Source organism: Cariama cristata, unplaced genomic scaffold (assembly GCF_000690535.1).
Source record: "Cariama cristata isolate BGI_N322 unplaced genomic scaffold, ASM69053v1 scaffold11441, whole genome shotgun sequence".
NCBI lineage: Eukaryota > Metazoa > Chordata > Aves > Cariamiformes > Cariamidae > Cariama > Cariama cristata.
In genome coordinates, this window is record NW_009597595.1 from 80,871 (window position 1) to 95,980 (window position 15,110).

At 44.4% G+C, this 15,110-nt stretch overlaps 1 protein-coding gene across 1 annotated transcript in view; it reads left to right on the forward strand.

The window, feature by feature from the left end:
• The window catches only part of GSG1L (GSG1-like), a 57,066-nt gene that overhangs the window by 35,377 nt on the left and 6,579 nt on the right, over positions 1–15,110 (forward strand). Inside the window, exons 4-6 of the mRNA XM_009708952.1 lie at positions 2,836–2,947; positions 7,724–7,891; positions 14,413–14,480. Of these exons, the coding sequence (XP_009707254.1) occupies positions 2,836–2,947; positions 7,724–7,891; positions 14,413–14,480 (348 nt within the window). The remainder of the gene's footprint in view (positions 1–2,835; positions 2,948–7,723; positions 7,892–14,412; positions 14,481–15,110) is intronic.

Here is a 15,110-nt window from a genome sequence, read left to right on the forward strand (position 1 = left end):
TCTCATTAAATTCATTCTAGATTTCCCTCCTAAAAGTGCAATGGGATCTTCATATTCTCATAGCTCAACATCTAAAGGTTTGGAAAAATTATCCTAAGAGTGTGGCCACTTATTGCTGGTTCTTAACCTCTTGCAAGTCATTGAAAAAAACCCCACAACATCGTGATTTTGGTATCTCTCTTAACCTTATACAAATTTAAAAATTACATATGTCTCTAATGTAATATTTAAATAAAGCATTTTAATTAATGTGAAATATTCCATAAATAATACTTTTAGTAAAAGTAGCTGAAAATGCTTAAAAAATATATTATCTTTTCCAAATGTAATTCCCTAAGTTGTCCCATTACTGACACCTGGAAACAGCTCTGATCCTACAAGGCTGATGATCTCAAGGCAACTATAAATGGTCAGTGTTTCTGCACTCCCATCCACTCCAGTCACTCCAGTCCAGCCTGTTATCAGGAGTTTCCATCTGCAAGCATCTGTTGCCCTGAACCCCAGGCGGGTGGGCATACAGGCATTTTGTCCTCTTTGTCCAGCCTTAAGCAGCCAGTTGGAGGAAAAGATGATCTTGTAAATATAGCATTTATTGACTTATGCTACAGGCAGTTCGTTTTATCCAAAACGTGACCATTAAATGTACAACAAAAAGTACCATAGGAGATATCCCCATGAAGAACTTGGCAAGGCATATCTAAAATAGACGAAACTGATGGGTGACATCAGGAACAAACGAAACCAAAAGTGCCTGAAGGAGCACAATGAAGGAAAGCCTCATATTGTTCTGTTATAACTTATACATGGCATAATGCCACTGACAGCACAGCCAGGTACATGACTGCCCCAACCCTCCCCGCCATTAGGCAGATAAAGCAATAAATGCCGCCTTTTTCACTGTGGTCCCTGTGTTACAGCAGGACTTGCTGATGACGTCCTGCTCTCCTGTCTCTGAACTGTCATCCTGGCCTCCCACGCAGCGAAAGGGCTGAGCATTGCTGAAACCCCATTAAGGTTTTGCGCGACAGAACAGAGCAGATCAGCCTTGCTGATGCTAGTCCTGGCCGTGTCAAACCTCCCGATGGCTCTGAGTGACTGTGACATGTCTCAGGGCAGTCTGTAATATTTTATCAAGGTTGAAAAATTACTGACAGTAGGTATAGGAACAACAAACCCCAAACTTTAAGTTTCTTTCCATAACTGTCAGCTGGAGAAAAATCCACCAATTTGAAAAGTACAGCAAGCTCCCAGTGAATTCTGGAAATTAAATACAGGCAGAAACAAGCAAGGTGTGTACCAGTTTGCTGGGCTCCCATTAGGCCACCCACCTTGCTGAAATATCATTCCTTCCGATGTGAATTGCTCTTTCCACCTCCTAACTTTGCAGTGTGTCACACCGACATGAAGCAGCTGAGCAAATCACCACAGCTTCTTGTAATAAAATGTCTTCTTTCAGCCTCTGCAGTTGTTTGTATTAAATATGACATTTGTCTTGCTGAAGGTCCTGCTTAACATACCCACAACACAAACATGACATTCCCCAACTTCCCTCCCCCAGAATTGCCCTGAATCATCCACATGTCTGGTGAGACTAATGAAGTGCTTTAGACTCTGAAAGTAAGCAGGAAAAAAGAGGCAAAATTTGAGTCTGGGGAGGGAAAATCAGGATCTTTCACATGGAGGAAGGGCAACTGTGGAAAAAAGTAGATAGGCAGCAATAACAATAAATGGCAATTTCGGTTGAGGTGCAAAGTGTAATGTATGGGACCGCATTGTACCCCACCGTGGCAGAACATCAGTATTTCTGAGGGCCTTGAACTGTTGTTGTGGCACAAAGGGCTTTTTGACATCTGTACGTCCAAGGTCTATTTGGGATATGATGATCCCGCCCCACTCTTTACCTAACTGCCTGAACCCACGCTTTTCATCAGCTCAGCTGGGAGCATCATTCTGCACTGCCTCAGTACTAAAGCAGACACATCCCAAATTACTGTACTAAAAATTCTCCAAGCATCAGAGCTGCTCCTGGCCACCGCTTCTTGAAAAGTGAGGTTTGGTTTTCCTCAGAGAGTTGTTTAAACATAAAGTTCAGGCAGTTTTTTCTGCTTAAGCTGAAGAACCATGCTGGCCAGCTAAGTGGCAGAGCAAACTCAGACTAGCCTGTCATTCAAGCAACCGGTTCAACATCGCGGTGAGTAGAGTGTTTAATACATTGTCTAATCTTCACCCAGTTGTAGTTATCTCAGCAAAATACAATGGTGTCACAAAAGCAACCATCATCAATATTGTACCATCAAAAGTATTCCTATGGTATCCTCTCACCACACATCATCAGGAATACTGAGTTCGCTTAACTTCCTTGTGTAGCTTCCAAATGTTTTATAAGTGTTCAAATTTATAAATCTTAGCAACTGTTCAGATAAAATATCATTGTTTGACGTTAACACATTCAATTGTGCATTGCCTACAGAAGCCTCTCTCCTTATTCTCTTACCTGAGGCCTGTCTGCGATGGGCTAAGTGAGAGAACTTGTGGGTGGCATACCCCTGTTTCGCAGCAGCAAGGTTGGTGGAGATGCTAATTGTGCAACATTTTCTCAACGATTTTCTTTCTTTAACTCTTCTCTTAATTGAGAATTCAGTATGATGTAAAATAATGAGCTCTCAGTCACACCTTTCCTCTGCCCATGCAGCTCCCTCCTCCACAGTAGAATAGAAGGCATAAAAGTACAACAAAGACTTTTTTGGAGCTTTCAAAGCACTTCCAGCAGTAGTTATCTCAAGAATTATAAAAAACATTAGCACAAAAATTCCTATTATAATCCCTGCTTCTCAGGTCTCTTGGGGATGGTGGCACACATGATGTATACCCAAGTTTTCCAAGTGACAGTCAGCCTTGGGCCAGAGGACTGGCGACCACATTCGTGGGACTATGGATGGTCCTTCTGGTAAGTGTCACCACCAGTTAATATCTTCTCTTTTTTGAGTTGTTCCATCAGTCTGTTGGGAGATTGTACATATCATCTCAAATTTCCAGGGACACGTATGTGAATTTCCAGCTGCCAAAATGCTAGGAGCAAGAAACCACCACGGCCGTACAAGTGGTGAGGTGTAGAGGACAGTTATCAGTGAGTGCGCAGCAGCAGCTGTGCATATCAGCAGGTACACAGCATTTGTAAATAAACAGCAGCCACAATTACCAACACAGATTGAGTACTCTCATTAAAGTTCAATTTAGGTACATAATTGCCATGGCATTTCAGAGACTTTTAGCTTTTTCTTTTTTTTTTTTTTTTTTGTTTTTAATTAATGTCTCAGTTGAACCTTACAGTGCAACTTTTAACACAACCGCAGAGGAAGGCGTAGTGCTCCTGGCACCATGATACTTCTCTGTGGATCATGGGGAGAAGGCTTGAGAAAATGGACAAGATATTTTGGAGACTGATTTTTTTTTTATTTTTTTTTACCTTTCCCATTTATCTTCTAAAAATCACATAAAAATAATTTGGCCAAGATGTGTCAACTGTGTTATATTGCCTGCAAGTTTCTAAGAAGCTTAACAAGAATAGGAGACTATGGAGAATAGAAGTACCTGCAAACAACATTCACATCCCTCTAGAGGCATCAGCCTCTTTGGATGGCTAGGGAAAATACTTTCTTTTTGTCATTTCTAAATATAGTATACCATTTTCATTCCGCCTCAAAGCAGAGACAACAGCCTTTGCTACCACCAATAAATAAATACAAATACTTCTTATGCACAACATTGTGGGGAATTATTAGTCTTTCCTTCTCCCCTCACTACTCTGTGTTTCATGGGAGCAGTTACTAACATTTTAGTAACATGTTACAAAATATAAATCGCATTATGTTTAAAATAGAGCTTATTTTGTGTGTCAATAATGAATATTTATTTCATATGCTGATGAACTTATAAATACACTGCATTTGTATATTTATAATATTCATATAAATATTTATAACAATTCTGTCATACTAATTGCATAATTATCAATATATTTAAATAATAAGGTGTATTCTCTATCAATTTCTCTTCAGTAATCTATTTTATAATTTACTGCAATACTCAAAATTCAGAATGTTGTTAAATGTCTAGCATGATAAAGCACTTGTTAGATTATTGACCTTGTGCAAGATCAGAAACCCCACGTCTCAGAAGGGGCATCAGATGCTCGCGGGTGCCGCAGGGCATTACGAGCCCTCCCTGGGCCCGTTCACCCCACCCACGCTCCGAGCAAGCTGTCCAGAGCCCCCATCCCGTCACGCACCAGCACCTTGCGGTGCTGTCGTCTGCTGTCCCAGCCACGGCAGACGTCGCATCCCCTGCCTGCAGTTCTCCCCAGGCAGCCAGAGCCAGGGCACAGCGGGCTTTGGGTCAAAGACCAGGACTGACCGTGGGTTAGGCATCACCGTGGAGGTCACTGGAGGTAGATACCTGCAAGCAGGCAAATACACGGGAGCAACCTCAGCTCTTCCCCTATTCCTGAAGTGGGACCTTGGCTTCGCTCTGTACGGTGACTGTTGGCCCACCCTAGTTAAAGCTGAGTTCTGCTCAAGCTATTGCTGTCACAAAGCAGCTTCTCAGATTTGGTGATCACCCTCCCTCTCCTAATAACTTCCAAGGCAACATACTTGCCTATGCAGGACGCTGGGCAAGGTGCAAACATCAGCTCAGTCACAGCTCCCCTGGGACGGACATGAACAGCAGCAGCATTTTTAGCCTGCAGTGGTGCTCAGCAGCTTGAGGAAAGCCATGGGGTTCCTCGTGCCATGCCAGTGACTGGTGGCAGAGCTGGTAAAGGAGGGTCTGAAAGTCAAACACTTCCTTCCAGCTAACGCTGAACCACCACTGCTGTACAGACTAGAGAGCTACAACCTCCCCTGGCATCGCCCAGACCTGAACACCTTCTTTAAGAAGGGTTAAAAACAAGTTCCCACCCAGCCTGGTGGAGTTTGGAAACTCTGCACATGTAGGCATTTCTTTCTGCTCCACCTAGGTTCCAGTGATGGCCTGAAGCATGAGCTTTAAATACCCCTGAACTGGTAGCGCAAACATCAGCATCAATTACAGCCTTCTGTAAAAAGTACCACTGCAGCATCCTACTCGACCACCTGTCAGAGCACGGAGAATTGTAACACTACCAAAAAGTGGGGCCAGGGACCATTCTCCCCATGGCCAAGACCCTAAGGGCATGACTGGAGATCTAGACTGCCATTCGTTTCCCAAGTGGCAATCGGAAAACTACTTTTTCTGTGACTCTATTTGCCCTCTGTCGAAAGGGAATGATAAAAATACCTCTCCTCAAAATGAGGAACGGCTGCTTGTGACCTGCTTAGATGTCCCAGGGTTGAAAACGCAGCGCTTGCTCCCTGTCACCTCACCCCATTCCCAAGTCATTGGCAAAGCCTGGAGGTTGGTCTGTGCTCTGGCACAAGCCAGGAGTGGGCCAGGGGATTCTCCAGGCAGGGGGTTTCAGTGGCTCTGAGCATCAGTGGATGTTCAAGCTCGACCCCTTTAGAAAGAAAACAAATACAAAAATCTGAGCTGTTTGAGCCACAGAGGAACTTCAGGGCACAGTCCTGAGCTTAGGTACCAGAGGCACCATAAGTACAGTCCCACCACATCTGGGGCACAGCTGGCAAGGAGGGGCATTGCTGTTAAAGAGGTCTTCACCAACAGTAGGATGTAGCTCTTATAGGTAGGAGAACCACTCTTTACACTTAAAAATAAATAACATTTAACCAAGGTCCATAAAAACTAAAACATATCAATCATAACTGTCTCATTATTATGATTCACTGAATACCAGACCTGAAGTCACATTGAGAGTCTTCATTCTGTATTTCCTTCTCTAAGCCTTTCAGCATTTCTGAGTTAATGATTAGAAATTATCAGAAATTTTCCAGAGAAATTTTTCTCCGTATGTCATTCCCCAGGCATCGACCAGGCACAGTGAAGCATGTGGTTTCAGTTGGCTTCTTCCTTGATATTTTTTAGGAGCCCAGCTGGAAATGTTTGGAGCTGTTGGAGCTTTTCCACACAGTCCGTGTAGGAGGAGGACACTTGCCAGGCTTCCCTGTGCCCGGACACTCACACATAGCACAAGTTTCTTTTCCACTTCTCCACCCAACCAGGGGAAACCTAAGGGAACTTCATCACCCCAAGGTTCACGACATTTCCTTCTCATTTGATTGCATCTGACAAATGGGTTCAAAAATGACTAGGAAAGGGCTGCCTCCACACTTCATTGCCATGGGAGTCCCTAAAGGACTTGTTCTGCTCTGAATTTTGAAATCATTGAAATGAGCCATTTCTGTTTACTTGAACCATTTTTTTTTTCAGATTTTACGGTTCATAAATATGTGTTCTTTTTCAAGTTTTGTCTAATCTGAAATGAGAAACTGTTTCTTTGTCTGCAGATCCTTTGCAGAATGGGAAAATAGCTCATGCTGAAGGCTCTGTTGCTAATGTGTATTTATAAGCTAATGCTACTGTGGCTGTATTCCTTCTGTTCTGCATAATTTATATCAACGTTCAATTTGGCTATAGAAAAGGTGAAAGCAAGGAACAGGTAAAGTGTGTAGCTGACACAGATGATTAAGTTAATCCAAGTTAGTTAGGAAGCCACTGCAAACTGTATGTAGCTGGAGCTGGTGGGCTGAATGTGAAGTCAAGGGGAGCCTGAGCGCAGCCAAGCTCTGCAAACAAAAGGAGGAATTCAGTGCCTTTTTTTGTAGCCCCATTTCATGCTCAAAAAGCACCTAAACTCCTTGGGGCCATGAGTTCCCCCAGCCACATCTGAACTTGAGATCAGTGAGGTAAAGGCTGGAGGAGAGATGTGCAGGGAGGGCAGAAGGCACCCCGGGGGGAAACCCAGTCCACAAGCAGGGAGCAGAGCAGCTCCCAGCTGAACGCTCCTTGCCAGGAGACCCAGGACAGCACTTGCTGCTGTTCCAGCCTGGCATTGGGGCAGTCACTTTTTTTCTTCCGCTTCCCTTCTCCATCTCCCCATGCTCCTGGTTGGTACTTGCAGGTGTCTGGCCACTGGCTGACCAGGATTGACTAGCACTGCCTGCACCCGTGGGGCACTGCCCTCAGGTTGGATCTGTCCACAAAAATGGAAGTGCTGTCTTCTATTCTGCTCAGGGTTTCAGATACCCGACATAAGCCAGGAATGCTAGAAATGTCCATGAACCAGGAAAGAAGGAAATACAGTAGTCTGATGAAGGCATAAAAAGCGGAATAGAAACCACCCCTGCAATAGTGCTGTGCAGAGTCAGTCTCCCATGGATGCTGGAGAATTTCTGCTGGTCCAAAAGACGTGCTCTCTGGGGCTTTGCTCCTTCCAGGAGTTCATCACAGCTCTATAGGTTTTAGCACATGTCTGCAAGGCTCTGGAACTTTTGAAAGGGAAACCCAGAGGCGATCGACTCTTCTGTCAGAGTGCACCGCGTGTTCACGTTAGCACTCTGCTGCACAGCTCTCCATGGGGTGAAAGTTGTGCCCAGCCCCTAGCCCAGCGCCCTGCCTGCATGCCTGAGCACGTGCCGCAGGTCATTTGAGGTAAGATGAGGAGAACGGGTTTGTCACCACTGACTTACCTGCCTAGTCGCATCCTGTGTATGTGTGTCTCTTGGCGTCAGAAGTATAACATGAGCTGCTGTTTTAACCCAGCTCTGTCTGCTGGTTTCTCTCTCCACAGTCTGGCATGGGGCTCTTTCACCTGCTGCATGGCGGCCTCCGTTACTACCTTGAACTCTTACACTAAGACTGTCATTGAGTTCAGACACAAGCGCAAAATCTTTGAGCAGGGCTTTCGAGAAGAGCAGAACTTCCTAGACCAGGAAGCCATCAAGTACTTCAGAGAAAGGTCAGTGCAGTCAGTCGCTCGATCAGTGGAGGTTTTCATGGACTCTGCTAGTCTCAGAAAATCCAGGCTCTCACCCATTTCAGCACATGTGGGTGAAGTCTCGGAGATACTTGGAGAAGATGTGTGTTAAAGATAAACACAAAAGGCCCTCCTTGATTTGTTTTTTTCTTAAATTTTGTGATGTCCCAGTGCCTGCCTTTTCTTAAATACTCATTGAAACATGAGACTGACAAGTCCTTACAGTATGCATCTGATTCACTGGAATTCATAAGAAGCTATCCTGCCAATGCAAGCCGATTTTCCCTCTCTGGAAAGGTAAAATTGTGGGGATATAACAAATGTTACAGACATCCTTTCTCAGCACATGTAATAGGCAACTCCCAATAACCCTAACAGCTGCTGAGACATTTTCCAACACTTTGGAGTTGCCATCTTCCATAGCCACATGCCAACAACCCATTTTAGGCCTCTCCATACAACCCATCCTCCTGAGCTCATCCACACAAATACAGTGCCTACATCATATCGCACTGCGGAAACATCCACACAGAGCCACCCACGCTGCTACCAGGGTCTTAGGTGGGCTCAAAGTCCTCTCTGAGTCCTGAAGGCCCAGGGATGCTCCTTCACTCTGCCCATCACCCCACCCTGCCCACCCGCCGCACTGCTGACCCCAGGCACTCTTAGCTGGCCCATGCTGGGTACTTGCTGCCCTCATTCTTTTGTAAGAAGGTTGAGGCTTTGCTTAAAATTGCAGAATGTGAAGAACACACAAATATTGACCTCAGACAGCAGGGAAGTTGGGATGGACTCCATAGGGGTACCTTTGCGGAATGAGGAGCTGAGAAGTACAGAGAATCCTCACTGAAAGCCTATTGTTAGAAGTAATGTAAAGATATTTTGGGGACAAAAAAACGTAAGAAGGATTCATTCTTGTTCTTCTGACCAATGTGGCAGTTTCTCAGTGTGGAAGAGAGGGGTTGGGAAACTCTGAGGAGACAGAAGATTTGAAATAATCAGACATTTCAATAGCAAAGTGAGGAGGTCTCCTGAGCGGGAAGAACTAGAGAACTTCCATGCTTTAATTAACCATCCTTTGGTTACCCAGCCTTCACTAATTGTCTCTGTTGTTGCAGTTAGTCCTCGGCAACTTCCAAATTTTCACTCTATCTTTCAGACACTCTGGAAGGATGAGAGAAATTATTCAAACAGCTATGATTTTCCCAATTTTGCATTTAGAGTTGACAGTGAATTTTTAAAAAATCTACGTCTGAGAAAAAAAACCCCAAACACAGTGAAGAGGAAGCGGTCAGCATGTGCCTCAGGAGAAATCAACACTCAGTGAGGGAAAACAATCAGCCGAGGGAAAGGAGTCAGCTGAATTATTGAAGTGAGAACTGCAGATGAAAGACCAGCAGAATTGTAAGCAACAAGATGTTGAGTTACATTGAGAAACGCTAAGGAAACTTGATAAAGTGACACTACTTCTCTTTCTGGAACAGTAAATAGCAAAAAATGTTAATGGCATAGAGGATGGTAACCTTCTTTATCTCACATAGGTATCGTGTGGTTTGACTTTGATTCCTCTTGCACTCATCATAGTTCACAGTCCCCCCCTGGCCTCCCTCATATTTACATACATGTAAATCAATACCACGTAACACTTTACAACCAAATCCATGTTGGACTAGTTGTAATCTGAGAGACCTTCACCCCAACACACTAGATAAACAGGTGAAGGGTCCCAAAGAAGGACAACAAGCCAAATGCAGCATCGAGGCTTTTTCAGCTCTTGTGGAAGGAAGGTTTGAACTTTCCTACCAACTAGCAGGGTATTGAACACGCATACGCCCAAGGCAAGAGACAATTCCCACCTTGGCCAGTACACACCAATGTGTTTTTAACTCTCGTTTTATACGTATCATTCAAAACCACCTCCATACCAGGCAACATGCATACAGAACAGCCTGTTCCTTGTGATTGCTCTCTCTACTGGTCAGAGCCACCCTGACCAGTATACACAAACAACGCTTTGTCGCCGCCACTTGCTGTATGCTAGGACTGTGTGTTTTGTTCTGTCCTTCCAGCTTCCTTGCTCATTTTGAATTTGGGTGAACAATTTACTTGTTGGTCACATCCTCCAAGCCTTTCCACACACACTTGGCAAACACAGCTCAAGCATGTGGTGTTCCCAAACTTCATGATTATGACTTTCTTTTTTTATATCACATTATTTTAATTGTTGTATCTGAATACATAATAAGAAGCCCAGAGACAGTGTTACCATGGGATCATTCCAGAGATTTAAAGCTGTGCAGCATTAAATCCTTTTTTTTTTTTTTAAGTTAGCATATGCATGATCAGCCTCACTACTGTGACCTGGGAATACTCGGAGACTGCAGGGGGTCTGGGGATCATCAATTAGCACCACCGAGTTGCTCCATGCTGTGGGTCCCAGCAGTCCCGGCAAGCACACAACTTCCCCTAGCTCCCATCTCCCTTTGCACAAATAGAAATAACTTAAATTCTCTTTTCTTCCTGTGCATATACCCAGGGGTACTTCACATTCCCTCCTACTCCTACACCTCCATGTTCCTTTTCATATCTCATAAATAAAACCCTCCAGCCTTTCTTGCTTCCAGTTCCTTTGTACGTATCGCTACCCTCCTTGCATGTTCCTTTGCCTCAGTGACACATCCAGCGCCCGCCGTACGCACACATCTAGCCTCTCTGTTGAATAGACTGTGCAATAGGCAGTTTTCTAAGAGCAATATATTTCTAGTGAAAGTTAAAGCTTTATCATTATTTCCAACAGCTGCAGTTTATCTTCTGGGAGGCAGGGGAGAAAAGCGCTAGCTCCATTTTGCCTGAAAAAAAGTTTTTTGTTGGAATATTCTTCTACAGGCCCCTGTTCCCAGAGAAGAAATCTGCTTTATGAAAAACACTGACAGTAAAATACTGCTAATCTTGCAAGAACTTTGTCAAACATAACATCATTTTCTTTCAGTTAATTTTAATTGCATGTAACTGCATATAACAAGAGAAGCTTTACCACAGACATATTAGATGAAAGAGCTGAAACGCTCTGTTGAGAGCTCCCAATTCAACAAGTGCGCACCGAGGTCACCACCCAGTGCAGGAGATGTAGGGGATGAGCCACATCAATGCATGGCTTGGTGACCTGACCCCCTCCTTCTCCATCAGCTCACCCCATCCCCTCCCCTAGCACGTCAGCCTTGCACAATCTGCATTACTGCTGCTTCTTAACTTCCGTCTCTGCATCCTAAGAGCTGCCTCAGCTGTGAAGAACATAGGAAAGACCTTTAAAATCACATGAATACATATGTACACCCCAAATGGTGCTCCACAGCCTGGTTTGACTCCACCTTAAACATTGCATATAGTTATCCAGCCCTAAGTCCACACATAAGCACAACTGCGAACAGAGACAGCTTACATAGAGACAGCCAAATTCTCTGGCTACCTGCAACCGCAAAGACGCAGGCTTTGTCGCTCAACAGCTAAGCATCTTAGTGTTTCTATCACTGGGAAAACATTTAAACAGCTACTGAAAATCCAAAGATTCATGGTGTTATATTCAACAATTTTTTCCTTCCCAGGCTTGGGATACTTTGAAAAATCCAGACAAAATAGACCATGTAGTTCACACCGTAAAATCAAAAGATATTATAGCTCTTCAGATAGAAAAGATATGATAGCCCTCAGAGTAACTCTAAGCAGAACAGGTAAATGATCCGGGCTTGGAGGTATTATACATGTATAAGTGTTCTATAAAATTATCAGCAGAATTATCTGCAACATGTCAGCTTTCGGTCTTTGTCCTGTTATTTGTTGTCCTTTAGTTTTCCTTTTAACTGAATATTTGCCTATAACTTTTGCTCATCTTTTTCAATTTTTTAGTTTATTAGGTGTCAATTCGTAATAGGTGTCTCTCTTCCTTCCCTCTCAATGTCTCTTTCTCCTCTGTTTCATATGAATACTCTTGCCCCATATGATCTTGAGCGTGGTCCACTGTCTAGAGTTCACCCCAGCTAGCAGAGGAGGAACCCTCCACATACCTTCCTGCTTCCTTTGCTCTGAGGATCATTCCAGATAAGTCAAAGGGACAGGGATTCTTTGTTCTCTCCCATATGGTCTGGTAAGCTGTATGTGACAGTCAGCTGAAGGAATGTCAATGTGCCAGGACCTTCTCCTCTTCCACTGCCCAGCTGTTTGACTTCTGTAATGCCCTGCAGCACACAGATAGTGGTTCCAGGGCCGCTGTCCCTTTGTCACTGCCTGCTGCCACAGAGGTGTAGCTGCCCCACAGTGGGGTCATGCCATGACACCCCACACTTGCCTCCCTGCCCTGCACAAGTGTACCTGTAAGGCCCACAAGCAGGGGACTGGGGTAACCCCTCTGGTGCAGCACCAACTTCAGTGCACCCAGACTATCACATCAACTTTTTTACTGTAACAGCTAATAAATGTACAACCATCTAGTCTGGGGCTTCTAAAAAGGCAGTGAGAGGAAGGCAGGATAGAAATCAGTAGTTTTAGTAGCAGTTTTAGCAGCTTTGCTCATATGGCTGTGTAATAATTAGGAGATATTCACAAGAGTTGCGCCCATTTAGACCAACGGGCTACACTGACACTATTGTCACATCCATTCAGGCAAGAGACGGTGCAGCTAGGTCATTCACATCGAATGACTTTCCCAAGTTTGTCCCCGTTTTTTCGCTTTCCTTTTTTTTATGTATTAAAAAAATCCCCTTTCAGCCACTCCCCACCACCTTTCCCTGCTCCCAGAACTCTGGTGAGCTCTGCTTTCAGGTAAAGAACAAAAACTTTCCTCTCTGCTTCTTTGGTATGCTGGGGGAAAGGCAGAAAGTGCTAGTGGGGCAGGTGGAGGCCCTGGGGCGACAGTCGCAGCTGCTGGAACAAGGATGGTTGTAGCTACGGGGAGAAAGACTTGGGGCAAGGGAACGTAGAGGCTTGGGGTAAGAGTACGTGAGGTTTGAAGCCTGGGGTCAGGGACAGGTGAGCTCCTCGTGGACAGCTAGTCACTGCCTTGAGCAAGGGATAAAATGTTAGTGAAGCGATCCGAGAAAATTTGAATTACCCATTGCTCTCTTTTACTGTTGACAAGAGGAGAAAGAGTAGCAGCTTTTGGAAATGCATCCATGCCTGGTCAGGGTGCCTGAGGCCAGGGGTGTTGAGTCCTATTGAAACTGAAGCCACCGCAGACGGGGGTAAGGAGGTTAGCCCACACCGGCACTGGTGGGAACGAGGTCCTAGAGATCAGCATAGCCCTGTCTCCAGTCTGATAGACAGCCTTTTGCTCCCTGTGAAGCAGAGCTCACTTATTAGGTGCTGTTAAACCAACGTACAAATTTAGCAAGTAAATCTGGAAGATTCAGCCTTCCACAGCTCGCTCATCCATCGCACAGCGTTTGCCAACTTGCAGCTGTCCATCAGCATCCATTGTGGCCTTGCAGCTGATTTCACACTTTTCTTGCTGACTGAGCCCTTACTCTGAGCTACAAAACCAACCCAACATCAGGCAGATGCTCCTGGTGAAATTCTAGAGCGAACTGAGTTCAAACCGCCATTGATACCAGTGCAGACAAAATGTCTCTGCAGGGATAGAAAAAGTAGTTTGGAAGTGCTAGGAGCCGTTTGAAACAGACGGCAGGACCCAAGCTATTGCAGAGCTAATAAATCAGGACTATTCCCAACACTACGAGAATCAAAACTTTTCAAGTCATCATTCACATACGCTACTTTTTCCTTTTTTGTACATTTCTCTAGCGTATCTTACTCACAGCTTGCTTTCTCTGACTCCATTGTACTCATACAAGATGTTGTGCAGATCATATGAATGCTTTCCAAAGACATGCCAACCTTTTGCTCTGATTTCCTCCTTGGTCATCTAGATATCCGAACAGGTTTTGAGCTACTGACCTACCGTACCTCCCATTTACAGAGTCAGTATCTTTTCATGTGGCCATCAATCAGAATTTCCAATCTGACTATTCACCTTTTATTAGCACACAGGGATGAGTGTAACGTTCTGCCTTGGATTTATTCTGTACTTTATTCTGCAACACAGGAGGGTTTATCCGCAGAGCTGTTCCTTCTGGAAAATTACACGGACTGGCACTTACATGGTGTAGCACTAGCAACATACCCACTTCCAACACACATGTACTGTACAATGCTGTTAGTCCCCGACGCTTAGATTCATCCTGAAGAGTGAAAGAGTGGGAGAGACGCAGCCCTGAGCCCCTCATTTCTATTCCCCATGGCCTCTTTACATGAGCTTTCCCCCGAGAGGGGCAAAGCCAATGGAACCGAGTCCTTCCTGAGACCATTACGATCTCCATAATGGGCCTGGCTGGCTATAGATGGAGGAGCCCAGGTATGTTGTACTCTTATTGGTTTTGACCCTTCCATTTCTGTACATTTGGGAGCAGCCTTTGTTTCTGTTAAAGGTGCTACTTCTATATTCTCTTTTCCAGGACTGAGGAGGAGAGGGCTGAGGCTGGGGACCTGAGGTTACAGTGCCTCCATAGCTGCTCCCCAAATAGTAAGTGACCATGGCTCGAATATGTCCGATACACAATGGCTCGTACCGGCCCCACGCTGGCTCCTTGGGGTTAAGAATAAGGTTTGGAGTAGGAAGCTATGGAAATAGAGGTTTGTAACGTTCACAGACAGCGTTGCCCAAATGATAATCCACTAGCATAGGAACAGTACAAAATTCTCCAGGATTCAATTTAGGATGTGCACATATCCTATAATTTTATGTTAGCTCAAGAAGCTGTGACTTCATAGTAGTTTAAAAATATGCTCTAATTTATACCTGTATAACTTTCATTATCACTACCTTTTTGCATCTATATTTATCACCAATTCATGATGATGCATGCTGTTGAATATAAAAATGATTGAAAGCAGCTTTGGTAGACAATAATGTTAGTATAATTAATGCCATTTCTTGCACTTACTCAGAAAATTGCTATGCTTTTATTCAGCGTTTGCAAAAATTCTTACTTTAAGCTATGGGAATTGGTGGTTCGATGTATGGAGCAATACTGGAGAATGGCTCCTGCCCTGCTTTGAATGCTACACTTTTCCTGTACTCTCCAGAAAAGACATGTGCAGTTTCATGTATCTATTTCCTTGCAAAGAAAGCAAGTGATTCTTCATTCAGCAG